At 41.8% G+C, this 15,839-nt stretch overlaps 1 protein-coding gene across 7 annotated transcripts in view; it reads right to left on the reverse strand.

Annotated features, from left to right (window-relative positions):
* The window catches only part of adgrl3.1 (adhesion G protein-coupled receptor L3.1), a 110,682-nt gene that overhangs the window by 21,024 nt on the left and 73,819 nt on the right, over window positions 1-15,839 (reverse strand). For all 7 annotated transcript variants that reach the window (XM_038713551.1, XM_038713552.1, XM_038713553.1 and 4 more), the window contains 5 exons: window positions 10,139-10,322; window positions 5,075-5,197; window positions 2,506-2,711; window positions 1,312-1,488; window positions 134-343 (listed from right to left, as the gene is read on the reverse strand). In XM_038713551.1, coding sequence (XP_038569479.1) covers window positions 134-343; window positions 1,312-1,488; window positions 2,506-2,711; window positions 5,075-5,197; window positions 10,139-10,322 — 900 coding nt within the window. The remainder of the gene's footprint in view (window positions 1-133; window positions 344-1,311; window positions 1,489-2,505; window positions 2,712-5,074; window positions 5,198-10,138; window positions 10,323-15,839) is intronic.

Genomic DNA, 15,839 nt, shown 5'->3' on the forward strand with positions numbered 1-15,839 from the left:
TGCAAAATATTTGTTTTTATTAGTCTATGTCATTGCTTGTAGTCAAAAGAATATGCATGTGCACATGCTGAAAATTGTACACACACACACACACACACACACACACGGACAAAGAAAATCACACCCTTCTTACCGGCTGATCTGCCCTGTTGATTCCGACCAGGAACAGTGACTCAGCAATGAACAGGCTGATACAGAGGTTCTTGTGGATGGTATTGCGATCACTCTGCAGCCCGCGGAAGAAGCAAAAGGTGAAGATACAAATAAGTAGGCAAACCAGCGACAACAGGATCCCCACCCAAGTGATGACATCTAGGAGCAGGTCGTGCATGCTGTCGGCTTTCTGCAGGAAGTGCAAGAAAAGAGAGAGGCAAGCTTGAATGGATTATTTAATAGACACATACAGCTATATTTAGTTATATTTAGCCTCCATTTGCTAAAAACATACATGAATCATAGATAGTGTTGTAACATGAAACATACTGTAGGAACAGACAGACATCCCCCTCCCCTGACTAATGTGAGTCTGGCTGTGTATCGCTGAGCGTTCAGGGCCGCAGCGTAACGCTGAGTTGCACAGGTGTGCTGGCTCTATCCATCAGTGTCCTGCAACCTGGCAGGCAGAGCAATGTTCAACATAGCACTGCTGTGATGGATCTACTGCTCAAACCCTCACACTGTGTTCACAAAGGGCTGCCAAGCCAGCTCTGACCATGACCCCTTTAGAAGTAACACACATCCTCTGGCCCAGAGGGAGAGACTGGGTGTCACATAATATCCAGAGTTACAAGAGCTGATTTGTGGGAAGGAACTTGGTCTTAACGTAACAAAAGAGGGAGACAAAAAGTACTTATCCCACACACAGCGGGACAATATGGGTTTTTTATCCGCTTCCCACAGTGGCTCATGGATATCAAAATAAAAATGCCACTTTCACTTTATGATCAGTCAAATTAAATTTTTCCAATTAAACAAGACCAGCAGCTTTTGTCTTTGATGTAAGTTTCTATGGTAAATTAAAATGTATCTGTTTTGGTAATCCAGAACTGTTTGAAGTGCACATTTTTTTGTCAACCCGATGTCATCATCTGGCTTGACGAATCAATTGTAAAACTTCTCCTGCCAAGTTTGATTACTCAGCACTAGTGAGTCTGATGAGTTATAATCTATTTTCCAGATGTTGTGGTCTCCTTCCCTTCTTTCCTTCCTCTTTTTTAGATCCATTGACCAGGCTTGCCAGCCACAGCTAATCAAATGATGAACAACTGACCCGTTGATACACAGCAGAGGCACAGCAGATTAAACGCCTACCTTGACCTCCACGTGGGCCATGAGCACTGCAAAGCTGGTGAGGTGTGTGCAGGAGCAGCTGGTGTGTGTGCGATTGGTGCCCAGCAGACGACAGTCCTGTGTAGACCAGAATCCCGTCATGGTGCGCTTGGAGTAGCTCCAGAATGAACAGTTGGGATTGAAGTTCTCTTCCGAATGCTGGGGGCAAGGGAAGAGGAGGAAGGGAGAGGGAGTGAGCGAGAGAAATCGAGACCGGAGAAATTGATAGAGAGTGGGACAAAAAGGAGGAGGGGTGGGATGAAACAGGAAGACAGAGAACAGATACTTAGTCATGGGGAGGTGGGAGGTAGGAACATGGCGGGGTGGCACAGCCAAAAAAAAGTGAGAAAAAGGGTGGGAGGAATTATTGGAGAAAGGGATAGAGAGGAAGAAACACAGAAAGGGAGTCAAGCACACACAACAACAAAACAACAAACAGAAGGGACAGAATGCGAGATTGCAGCAACAAATAAACATGGACCCATGGCACGAGGTGACAGTGTTGTGTCCGTGCTTGTTGTGTGAGATTCGGGAATGTAGGAGCTGCTTGTGTTGTGTAAACTGATGAGCCTGTGTGTGTTGGGTTTGTAAAGTTACACTCAAAATGAACAAGTGAAAAAGTAAGGATCTTTTTGCTGCCAACAAGCTGGACCACCAACTGGATCAGCATTTGCTTGGTGAATAAGCAATACAACATACATGTGTTGCATTGAGATCCATAATTGTGACGCAATGCAATTGTACCCTTATACTGTAATTGTTGTTAATACCACAGCTGTCCTCCTGTATTACATTTACGTAACTATGACCAACAACTTTCAATGCTTAGGGACAGTAAATACATTTTCAAGCTGTATGACTATGCCTGGGCATGTTTTATTGTTATTATTGTTATTATTTTTCACAGCTGGGTACTGTATATTTAAGCAAGCATTACTCAAACAGAAGAAAATAGAGCATTTGCTGGGAACTATCTTCAGCTGTGAATTGACACACATTTATATAGAGTACAGGTTAAGCTAGCTAGTTAGTTTTGGTCATTTCATGGGATTCGTTAAGAAAATATAGAATATCACCAGCCTTATCCTTTAACCTCTTTGTCCGTCCCATTGTCCCAAAGCAAATTTTTTCTTATTGTTTACAAAAAGTGAAGCCATCACCTTGCACCTTTCTTACCTGCAGGTGTTTGACAGTGAAGACCACAGGCTCGGACAGGTAAACCTTATTGCTCTCCTTGTTAATGGATGCTGTGATGACCGGGGAGTTGACGATAACAGAGTAATTAGGATAGACCGCATCGCTGCTCAGTCTAACACTTGCGTTCTCTGTGGACAAGTAGGAACCCAAGTTCCTGTACAGGACAAAGGCCATCCTGATCTCACCTGTAAGAAGACACACGGGAACATGGAGGAGGCGCACTTGAGAATCGTTGGCTTCAACCACGATGACAGAAATAGACGGTGAATGTAAGAAAGAGCGGGAAAGACACTGCGAGTCGGTTAGACAGTATAGTGGACAACAGTGTGGATTTGTGGATTTTATATTAAATAAATTTGAACTACTCAAAACTATTCTTCTCTTCCTGAGAGAGAGAGAAGCAGGAAGGTGGAGATCAACTTTCAACAGACGGCTGAAGAGACCCCAACAAAAGAAAGGGGGTGGAGAGGTCACTTTCTCTGTGAAGTGCTATTCCTGAGCAGCCTGATCGTAAAACTGGCACTTTTGATTCCGAAGCCTGATAACGCGGTGCCTGACTGTTAAACTGACAAAAGGGACATTAACCAGCGATTAGCATTTCCCTGAACAGCCTATCAGAACTCCCCTTTAGAGGGTGCAGGAAACCCTAAACTGCCCCCCCACACACACGTAACCATGGCAACCAACCTTGCTCTGTGTTTCATTACCCCATCAAAGGGAAACCCCTTTCACGCCTAAGTGTGACAAAACCCAGGACAGCCTGAACTTTATGTAAACAAAGATTGCACTCTCCAAAGACTCAAAGCATTAACTGTTTAATTAAATCTTTTAGTTACTTGATTACGTTTGCCTTTATTTGAGTAGTTATGTTACCATGTTGTTGCTATCTGTTGTTGATATTATTGCTGAAAAGAATCTAAATAAGTTACTTTTGCAGTGTTTTATTTTCAGCAAGATTAAGGACACTCCTTCATCTTATGTGTAACCAATGCTTGTTCATAATACTTTCTCACACAATTCCTTTAGAATTGATAATAAAGAAATGTCATTCTATACTTGAATTTAAGGCTAAATAACTAAATTCCCCAGTTCCTAAGGAAAGATTGTTTGGATTAATCTAAGCTTGCCTCATGTAACCTGAGCTCCCCCAAGTGGACGAATTAAGTATTACATACCATCGTCGGAAATGCCGTTAATGTATAAATGTCACTCATTTATCATGACCAATAATTTGACAGTTGTTTTCCTTTTTACCAACTGCTTAACGGTACAACTGTTTGACCAGTGAGGTTTGATTGTGGAAAATATTGGATTATAATACGCGCAAATAGATTTTCTTTTCTTTTATAGACATTAAAAGTTTAGAAAGACAGTCCCTCGGGAAACCGGAAACGCCCCCTGGGGGAACCACGCCCCAGACCACAAAAGAGCGACACACGACGTTGCCCGCTCTCTTCTCTTCTCTTCTCTGCTCTCTGGACACTTTGGCACGTGTCCGGCATGCCTCTCCCAGCAACGCCCTAAGAATTCGACCAGCGCAACAAAGTCTTTGTTTCGCTTGAAGCTACACACGCTAAGTGCCGCAACATCGATTTTTTTCCTCGTTTAACAGCAACTTTACTTGTTTTATTTTCTTTCTTTCTTTTGTTTTGTTAAAGTTATCAGTCCGTTAAGTTACACTACTCTAATTCAGGAACGACCAAGTTCCCTTTTTAAGCTTTTTTCGTCGAGCCAACTTCACCGAGGTCAGACCAAGCCACGTGGTCTCGCCAGCGGCAACGAAGGAAACCTGAAAACAGCCGAATTGCCAGACGGAGGACGGCACAACCCTTGAGGTTTTTTCTTCAATCAGACACGGAGAACCCCAGAGAATCCCTAGCAAAAAGCCAGGATTGGGCAGCTAGCGTGGGACCCGTGCAACAGGCCAAAGCAGGCCGCCGACAAGCAGTAAGACCAACAAAACATTCTGTGGTGAGGGGGGTCCCATAGTGTTAATATTGTCTTTTTAACTAAAGTCATAGCTTACTTTCAGTAGTTCTCCTCTGCCGTATGAGTCAAATGCTTCCCACAATCGAACCTCCATTCTCATTGTTTAGCCATTGTTTATTTTCCCTGTATTTAACCACCCTTTTATATCACTTTAGTTAGTTAATAAATTCACTGTAATCAAGAAAAGTGTGTGTTGCCTATTTCCACATCCCTGCCAAGAGAATTGACCCTTTAGATATGAGACTGACTGATTGATTTAAGATAATTGAGCGATTATTAACTAACTGATCACTGGTGAATAATTGTATAATTATTAAAAGCTACCTAGGTCCGGAGACTCTAGGATAATAACAACTCCGGTGGTGCCTCTTCTTTTTCGAAACGAGAGCTTTTTATGGATTAATGTATTTTTGAATATTAAAATTCATAATTGGGTATTAATTCTCATAAATTTATTAAAATAGCTAGTTTAGACATGCTACAACAGAGAGAAGACAGAGGGGTCAGAGACCTCATAGTGAGAGTGAGAGGGAGAGAGAATGTGAGATTTCTCTTCTACCGTTTCTGCCGTGCTGCTTGAGAGTGCTCGCTGACAGCTGGATGGAGTTTCCATGTAGTTCTGACTGAGGGAATGTCAGATCTGCTAGGTTCCCATCTGTGCTCAGCCTGGCCACTTCCAGCTCTGGAACACACAAACATACCTAATGTCAAGTCAAAGCATAGACATCGGGCTTGTTTTGCAGGCTCTTGTAATAACCATGTTTTCTCACTAAGTGCTTCACAGCAGAACACAGGCACGAATCCTGAAGCAGTTTCTTCTAAACAAAGAAAAATGAAAAAAGTTGACACTCATCAAAGTGAAAAAACTTGGATCTTTATACCTAAAAAGGCAACAGAGTCTCCAGGCAACTGGACAACACATCAAGGTAGATAATCCAACCTCTCTCTTGTATTGTGGGAATCTAATTTCACCATCCAGGTTCGTTAGCACACTCTCGATTACAGCCGTGTAATGTATTAGATAAAGTTTCTAATTAAGGGCTAATTATGCCTTTGGTGTATCGCTATCTTGTGCTTCTGAGTGATATGGTGATTTAGATGTTTTCATGGTTAAAAATCCGCTCCTTGATCAAATAAACAACACAAGGACATGCTCAGATGGAAATGTGAGTGGAAGAGGAGGTGGTGTGGGAGATGAGGGTGAAAGGAAAGGAAGTTGAGGAGGTCAGGGAGAAGTGCTGGATAAAAATAAAGAGGGTAGTCAGAGGAGCAGAATGGATGAGAGATGAGAAATAAGCAGATACTTTGGGGCAGGGGGGACTAGAGTGGTGATAGGCGGAACGAAGACTATGTTCTCTCGCAGAGTACAATGGATAGGGGCACAAAGGCAAGAGATACTAAGGTCTGGGAGAGAGGAAATGGAGGCAGAGGGAGGCAGGCAGACATAAACACAGACGCTGATATGGAAATACTGGCAGAAAGAAAGAGAAACACTGGTTAAGTGTTCTTCACTTGCACAAGAGCCAAACTAAATATTCAAGTTATGTACACAAATACACACATTAACACACCAACCCACCCACACACACGCATGTACAGACATCCACACCCACATACAGCAGCAGGGTATCAAAACACGCTGAGTCTAATCTAATTAAAGCATCCTTGTCATGACAATCCTCCTCCTAAGAAACACACTTGTTCATTATCGTTATCACACGCGCACGCTGTTACCGCTGTGTTATCCCTTCAAATCACTGTTTTGGTTCTAATAATAACACCATTTATTCATCTGCCTAATACTGCGGTGCATTGTCACACACACAATCTAACACGATAATATCACCTACAGTAACTGCATTGGCTTCTTTAAAATGCGTCATTCAAATAATTTATTCCTGTCGCTCACTCTGAAAGATTTGTTAAAAAAGGGGGGGGTGGGGGGGCTTTAAAAAGTGCAATGAGGAGAGTAGAGAGGGAGGAGACGGAGAGAGAGGGAAGTGAGGATGGAAGAAGAAGAAAAAGAGAGATGAGAGGCAGCATTGGGCCGGTTATGAATAAAGGGAAGAGATAATCACGGTGGATCTGCCCACTGGATTAGCTGGGAGGGAAGATTAACAGCACAAAAAGGAGAGGAATGCGGAGACAAAATTTTCCACAAAAAGATGATTTCCTGTTTTAAGTTCTTCCGAGATGTGGTAGCCTACATCTTGATGACTGTTTATGTAACCATATTTATGTGGTGCATTCAGGACGAGAGAAAAAATTGGAGGAGATACAAATCTGAAATTATGTAAGGTGAAATTGTGTAGGATGGCAGTTGTTGGGAATGAAATGTTGTACTTAAATTCAAGTGAGAACAAGACAAAGTCATATTGTACAACTTGAAATTGTGGAATCTGTCTCTACTGTCCGTCTGTGATAAAAAAAAGAAAAAAGAAGCAGTAATGGTATCTCCACATCGTGTGATTTAAATGGCGTTGATTTCATTGCTTACTGATGTGAAAGTGAACAAAAAAAACCCTCGGAGCATCATCTGACATTCCACCACAACCATCACCCTCAAGCATGCACTCGTCCCGTCTTCCTCTTTACTCATCATCCTCTGTTTTCTCTTCTTCTCCTGCTCCTCCCTCTGTGAATTTTCATCTCCGACTGAGCAACACACAAGCCCAGTGAATCCAAGTAATGGGGAGATGATGTGTAGGAAATTTTGAAATATCAAATCAAAAGGGGAGTAAACAGGAGGATAATCAAGGGAAACATAAGTGAGTGCAACTCGCTGGTCTGGTTGCAGATGAAACGATGGCTCACAGATACATCATCATCCTCTAAAGGCATGAAAGGCAAAGAGGGTTTTCGCTCTCCAGCATTTCTGCCTTATTCCATGGCCCAGTGATGAGAGGATCAGTGAGAGAATATGAGAAGAGATGATGGAGGGAGGAGAAAGAGAGAGGAGAGGAGAGTGATGTGCACAACGCCATAATAACTAGCTTTGTTCTGCTTTGTCAATTCCGCCTACAAGTGGAGGGAAGGAAATACGGCAAAAATAAATAAATAAAAATGATTGTCTCTGGCAAACAATGTATCCCTGCCTCAGAGGCCTCAAGGCCAGTTGTTGTAGTGTGTTTTCTTTACCCTGCATTCTGTTAGATGAGGATGGATGGACTTGACCCTTTAAAGCTTCTCACATAACAACCTGGAACTCTTCATCATGACCTCTCTTTGACAGCTTTAAAAGCCTCCTCTACATAATAAAGCAGGCTCGTTAAGCTGTTAATATATGTAGTCTTTTTTCCTTTTTTGCTTCTCTATGGATGCTTATGGAGCCAGAGAGCTATTAAAGGTAAAGGTTTCAAAATTTTGCCACAAAATAGCAATTTTTTCACTCATAATAGTTTAAGCTTAAATAACTTACTCACTGATAGCTTTATGTATTGTAAGAGTAGGACCAGAAGTTACAGGTTATTGTGATGCATCCAGTCAGGGACAGACCAACCAAGTCAGATGGCAGGCTACAGGCTGTGTTTTAGTACAAGTGTTGTGAAATTACTCAATACACTCCCTCAAAGTCATATGATTATGTTACTGTATTCATTACATTTGCCCCTGCCGCTCTTTATCATACAATTTCGAGATGGAATTGGATGCGGTTTCAGTAGTTCTTTTGTACTCCTGCTGGTCAGCCTTGCCTGCAAGCTGCACACATGCTGCTGCTGTGAAAAATAAACAGCAAACATTGTCACATTGTGGCGAAATGAGCTACTTCTCTTTTAAACAGTTTTATTTAGATTTTAGACTGAGATACATGAAAATAACATGGTTATCTTCTGCTCATGATTGCTTTAATGTTTATTATGGGAGAACAGATTTCTGCTCTGTTTCATGTTGTGTTTATTCATGCACACAAATTATTAATTGGACAGAGTGGCTTATCAAGTAGCACAAACAGAAATTATTAAATATTTTACACTCACGAGTCAGTCTGAATTTCTGTTACTTAAATCTGTTACTTAAAAATTTGGGGGCAGCCATTTGAAAATACCCTGCAACATCAACAAATGCATCTTATTCCACAAATATATGAAAACCTAATGCTTTATACAGTATTATAGTGATGTTTAATATATGTATTTAATATACAAGATTTTTACCAAGGTATTGTTGGCTACAAACATTCAAACATTAGCCAACTGCTTGATTATTAAAGTATTTCATATTTTTGTACTGTTTGACTTTTGCTCATTGAAGAATTTTACTGTAGCTTATGCAATCAGGCAATTGTTTAGCCAGTGACAGTAGGGTCCTGGTGCTGTTTAGTTCACCTTGCAGCCCAGATTCATGCGCACAAACTACAACCTAGTCTTGCATATGTCTCTTTCAAAAGCATTATTCTGCTCTACTTCCATTCATGTCTACTCGTGTCCATTCGCATGTACAGAACCTCTGTGTGTGTAATCGCACACGCGAATGATGATGTTATTTTTTGACACTTTGTTTCTTTAAAATATAGATCTGAGGCGGCGAGTTCAGTAATGCCTGCTGTCAGCGTCACCTCTTACTATGATATTACATCATATTCTTAGATCTTTAGCAGTCCGTGCTGGTTCTGAGATCTGTAGAAGAAAAAAAATGAAATCTAAGAACCATATTTCTGCTCAAATTACAGCATGTTCTAGAAATTCTTCCCTCCATTGTCATGGTGTGGCTCAATATTACTTATTAAGGTCAGAGAGACTCACAGGCACAACTCCAGGTCTAGTGCAGCAAGTCTGATGCTGAATCAGTAGCCAGATGGTTAAAGTTCTCTCAGATACTCTGGTGTCCAGGATTGGAATAACGGCTAAACAGAAACCCATCATGTTTGTGGCAAAACTGAAACACTGGCTTTTAGATATCCTAATCCTGTGAAGACAGTTGTGTCAGCAGGGTTGTATGTAGCTCATTTAATTGACCAGTTTAAAAATAAAAGGAAGCATGTACTTCAGCGGGTTGTCAGAATAATGCCTGTTAATGCCCATTGTGAATATTTTTTGTATATTGATGTGTTTTTTTGCTTTTATATGCCGCTTATGCCATACTCTACTTTCTCTACACGCAAGTACACACACGCACACATGCTCGCACACGCAAACAACGCCACAGGACCACAACGGAAACACGTTCTGTGACTTTTTTTGTGATATCTTTGATGCTTTTTCAGTTGTGCATTGTAACTATGTCATTGTATTTGAAAATGAAATGTCAAATAAACAAAACAAAAATATTACATTCCATCTGGGTAAAGTCAACAAAATTTAAATGGCTACATTTATATGGAGCTTTTATCTAAACAGCTTTAGAAGGTTTTTTCTGCTCATTCACCCATTCTCTCACACACCGATAACTGAGAGCTACCACGCAGGGTGCTTTTGTTCCAGCCGAGCCACACTTCGCACTCCTACAATTCAATAGACATGCCCAGTGCAGCCACAACCTTCAACACTTGCCCACTGTGCAGCTTCATCAGAGCAAATGCATGTTAAGTGCCTTGCTCAAGGGCATATCTCATCAGTCTCCTTGACAGTTGCAGTGTCCAACTGAGTTTGGAGGATGGGACGGAACAAAAAAAAAATCTACTCACGGATGTTTTCAGTGGTCTCCTGCACAGTGTCAGTCTTGAGGAGGTTGTCAGCTAACATAAAAGCCCCAGTCTCCACGGTGTCGAGGAGCAGAGTGGCCGAGTGCAGCTGCTCGCTGGTGGGCAGCTCTCTCCACGCTGACTGGGCTCGTGGCTGCAGCAAATTATTCACAGTCTCCACCATAGCCTGGGACAGTAGTAGAAACACAGAGGTCACATGGATGAAGTGATGCTAACACTTTATATCAACTTCTGTCACTTATGATATTGTGAAAGTTAATGCATATCAAGTCATAATACAAATTACATTGCAACACCATAACTACTGAAGACAGCAGTCAGTGGGATGCAACAGTGTGAATGCAGTGCCGTTTCATTTATCATGTTGTTAAATCAACAACAAAAAAATGTTAGCAATGCAAATGTGACATTCCCATGCAGACACAACAAAGGTAAAAAGACAGAAGCTGTTAAATAAAAACTACATTTGCAAAGTTGTAGTCCACACTTTTTAATGCTCATTACCACCTTTTCCCCCAAACATTATCTTGATAAAAGGATGTTGTGATGGAAAATCCATCACAGATGTTCTGAAAATCAAGCTAAGCTAATTAGCTGATTGCAATCACCATGTGTCTACACCCCCAAACCTGGTTCATTTTCTTTCTTTTTTTTAACAACACTCTTATCTTTGAGTTGGAAAAGTTGTGCTTAAGGGTCTGAGAAGAAATTAGAGTTTTATCAGATAATGTCTGCTGGGTCATATCCAGCCGTGCAGAACAGTTTTGAATCCAAAAATATTACCAAACAGAGAAGAGTTGGCTCGCATAGATGAAACGCTCTCCGCTAAACAATACTTATTTTGTCTCCAGCTCACATTCCTTTATGCTCTTAAGAATTCACCTCCTCATTTTCAGACATGAGCACCACACATAGGCAGACACACAGCCACCCACACTTGCACGCACACACACACACACACACACATACACACACATCTTTAAAAGACCCTGGGAGAGATAAAGAAACACGGAGAAAAGAGAGCCGGTGGAGAGAGGGGGAGAAGAAGGGGAGAGCCATGGGAGAGCGATAAAACAGTCCAGTGAGTCTATGGTGACAGGCGTCCGCTGGGAACAAGGGAGGCAGAAAAGCGAATACAGGTGCTATCAAACACACATCTCACACTCCCGTCCGTCTCTTTATTTTCTCTTTCTTTTGCTATGACTGTAAACCACCCTCTCCGCAAGTGCAATTCCATCCCATCCCTTACATATCTCTCACTCTTTCAATAAGTCTCTCTCTTGAGGAAGGTGGATGGGAAAATGGAAAAAGGACCGCAGGTGCCATTATACAAGCAAAGGGGGTCTTCACTTGGGAATTGCAAGGGCAGGGAAGAAGAGTGAGAGACATCAGTTTATTGGCATTCACACATCAACCATTTGACTTCCTCCCTGCCCCTTTCACTCAGGGTTAGGGAGAAGTGAGAAACCAGGAAACAGGAGAGAACACAGCAACAGCGGTTGTCAAGAAGTAAAGAGTGTGTGTTTTTTTTTGTGTGTGTGTGTGCGTGCATGCGCAGTGGTTAGGGAAAGCGCCCTAGATAGAGAAACACTGTAGATAATGGCTCTGGGATTAGAAGTAATCCTACCTGTTTATTTTGCGGGTGTGATATCCACATGTAAATACAGTACATCACATACATGAAATAGCTGCTTAGCCAACAAGCTAATATGATAATATTATGTCCTCTTTTAGTGCAAGCAACTAATTAGCTGGGACGCATATCGGAGGAGTTTGGGAGGGCTACATGTAAACAAAAACGAATTAATACACTGTTTCATCAAACAACCAGAATAAGCGGGAGGGATACGAAGCATGCATAGATACACTGGTAAATCTCTTTCTAGCTCCATTGTTTCATTGATTGAGATAGAATACTACAACCTTCAATACTCCTTTAAAAGGAAAAATTCACAACTTAGGTTGTTTGTAGTTTCGATCATTTATGATAACATGCAGACAACAAAGTGATCACATTAGGGAACACAATTACAAGTCTGAGAGAGCAGGAAACACAAGGGGTCAGGCAATCAAAATGGCTACAAACAAGCTAGTGCTGAAACTATTAATTGATTAGTCGATGGACAAAAAAATAATAAGCAGATATTTTGAATATCAACTGATCACTTGAACCATTTTAGAAGCAAAAACGCTAAACATTCTCGTAGACAAACCAATATTCACAATTGTACTCACACCTAAGGGCAATTTAGAGTCGCCAGTTAACCTACGCATGTCTTGGACTGTGGGAGGAAGCACCTGGAGAGAACCCACACAGACACGGGGAGAACATGCGACCAAGGCTTGTTGAACCCCCTGACCTTCTTCTGAGGTAACAGCACCACCATGCCACCCCAATTGAAATATTAACAATTAGTGAATATAATAATTATTTATAGCCCTACAGTCAGTTTGATAATGATTAATCATGCGTTCAAGCTGTTGTTTTACATTATTGTAAAGTGATTATCTTTGTATTTTTTTATATTGGTCACATAAAACAAGCATTTTTGGGGAGGGTTGGCAATAAATAACATCAGTGAATTAACCCTAAAAATAATCAACAGATTAAGCGAAAATGAAAATAATCATTAGTTACAGTCTAACAGTCTATCCAGATTATCCAGATTATCTGTACTGCTGTATTTGGAAGTAAAACTGAAAGTGAGTATACCCAAAACTTTGGTAAGAATCGCACGCTGCATGAACTGTAAGTACAGTAAGTGTGATGATGTCTGGTACTATGCAGACATTATGGTAATCATTTTACGATTTGCCTTTGTTATCTCCTCCAAATGGCTTTGTGTAATCTGGGGAATTGTTAAAAACCTGCGTGATTGTCGGACTGCTTGTGTTTCTTGCCCTGTTGTACATTAGCAATGTTGCTGCGTTTCCAGATCTCCTTAGTGAGTACAATTATCACTGACAGGAAGTTGTACGATACCAGAATTTCCTTTTAACTGCTTGAGTTATGGATATAACACTTTCTCTGCAGCCCCAGTGCTGTCTTGGGTGTGTGTATGAATGAGACATATATACATGCCATACATACGATGTGGTGAGGCGTTGGAAGCTACTGTGTGTGTGTTTGCACAGTATGTGGGATGCATATGTGTTCATTTGAGTGTTGGCATTAAAATGTGTGTGTGTGTGTGTGTGTGTGTGTGTGTGGTGTGTGTGTGTGTGTTTGAGGGTGTGCACAAGGGGCCGGGAGAAGCATTGCAGTGCATCATTCTGCTCCACTTGCTTTACAGTAGCAGTCCAGGCAACAGAGAGAGAGACAGAGGAGAGGATGCGCTGTAGGCACGACAGATATGACAGCAGTGGCACTGCTTTCGATTCACTCATGCTGGTGGTGCTGCTCTCAAACACTCACTTTGATGTGTTTCAGATAACCCCCCTTTTCTACTCTCATTAAACTTTTCATTGCTTTTTATTGAACTTTTGATTATCTTGCATTTTCAATTTCATATAATTTTTTCATTGAAATTTAATTCGCTGGCGCTGAGATTGCATCTGTAGAGGAGAGAGATAGGTAAGGAGAAGAAGGGGTGTGATTTCCTTGAGGTCCAGACATCTTCACATCAGAAACTCAAAGATGGAATATAAGTGTTTGTGTGGGTGACTGGGTGGGTGTGCCTGTAAGTTCTGGTGTCGTTGGTGACATTTCTATCCGCACAAGTATGAGGACTTGAGGGCTAAAATGGAGACAGGTTTTTTTTAGGGGTCTTCAAAGAGGGGAGAGACTCTGCAAAGACAGATAAGGGTGTCGTTTGTGTGTGTGCATGTCTATGAGTGACTATGTATTACAGGGTAGGAGCGGACATGTGTGTGCACGTACGCACAGTGTGCACGCACACACACATACACACACACCAGTAAATGGGGCAGAAGTGAAATGCTTTGAAGCGTTGGGGTAATCCAGCGTAAACAGCATCGGCAAGACAGACTAGAGCTGGGCTGTTCTACTACTCCCAGCTACACAAGGGGGAGCACGGGCACACGCACATGGATGTACACTATGTGTACACTCACGCACAGTAGGACACACTTTGTAAAATGACCGAGTTGGGATGTTAGAAGTATGGAAAGGGGCGAGAGAAGAGGAAAGAATGGACGTTTTTTCTCTCACTCGCTTGGCTGAGCTCTGAGAAAGTGCATGTTTCGAAAATGTTTTCATCAGAGAAGCAGGCTTATCTGTCAGTTGTTGTCGGAGTTTGTCTTCCCTGACAGGATGAGTTTGCAGCTAAATCAGGCTTTAAATTCACAGCATGCTGCGTTCTGACCCACCATCCATAAATAGAGGGCAAATTAGACATTGTCATTGAGCATCACTGTCTCCTCACTGCCCCCTTTATTGTTTTTCTCTTTCTCTCACATTCCATTTCTGTTTCTGTGAATCTCCTATTTTTCTCTGTTTAATTTCTGCACCCTTCTCTTTCTCAGTCTACCTTGCAGACTCTACCTTCTTCCATCAATCCACCCTACAGCATCAAAGCCTCTCCACACCACCAACTTCATCATGAATAAATTGCCAATTTAGTATACATGAAATGAGTCCCCAGTTCCCCAAACGAAGTGAGAGAGGAGGAGAGATGAAGTGTCAGAGGGGGGGGAGAGAGAATTCAATTATTTTTTGTCTCTATTAAGAACCCAAACCTCCTGCCCACTCTCCTTACTTGGCAATTAGTGCTGTAGATAATTAACGAGGAGAGGGCAGCATCACACCACATCCCTAATCACGCACATTTCTATCTGGTGAAGTAAGGGACTGTTGGTATAATTTTGTTTCACATTACTAAGGCTAATTATATAATCGATCACTCCCAGCCCCCTGCAGAACCCAAGGTGTGCGGTGGGACGTTTTGATTTTAACCTGTAACTAGCTGTCTGAAAGCAGCCTCTCTTTAAAACGCAGCATTTATTGGATCAAAGGAGACACATCAAAATGGCTGACCGTTTTGATGTGACGGCATAAGATCATTGTTGAAAATATATCTATATATTTGTAGCGTGTGTGCATGCGTGTGTGTTTTGTCAGCTTGCATATAGTCCTAAGCCATGTTCTATGATGTGACATTGCTGACTGGTGCTGACGTTAAGACTTTTTCAGGGGAGAGTGGAAAAAAGCCTGCATCAGGAGAAAAAGAGCTAGACCAACAAGGGTGAGTGTGTGTGTGTGTGTGTGTGTGTGTGTGTCGGAGGATGCAGAGGGAGGAAAAGAGAGACTCTGCAGTGTATCTACAGCACATGGATGAGGAAAGGTGGGGTCCTTTGAAGTTCTGAATGATTTTAGTTGACCAGAAACATGCCTAAATGATGGGTTTCAGTTCACGGCATGAGCCAGTGGCATCAACACAAACACCAATACAAGCAGACCAACAAGGACGACAAATAAATTAATAATGAGCCACAAACAGAAGCTGGTATTATTTTTAAGGCACTGAGGCCGTCACCAAGCAAATATGCAACAGAATATCCATCACACTCAGTTCTTTCTCTCTGATACAGCAGCAGAGAGGACGTTTCACTGAATGGAGATGGATAGCGAGTCATTTGGTTCCAGGGAGGCCTGTTTACAATTCTGCAGACAGAACCGCAAAATAGATGAGCTATTATTGATATTGATCATGGCCTCTTATCA

Source organism: Micropterus salmoides, unplaced genomic scaffold (assembly GCF_014851395.1).
Source record: "Micropterus salmoides isolate LMB-PRFRI ecotype aquatic unplaced genomic scaffold, ASM1485139v1 Ms_hic_scaffold_12, whole genome shotgun sequence".
Lineage (NCBI taxonomy): Eukaryota > Metazoa > Chordata > Actinopteri > Centrarchiformes > Centrarchidae > Micropterus > Micropterus salmoides.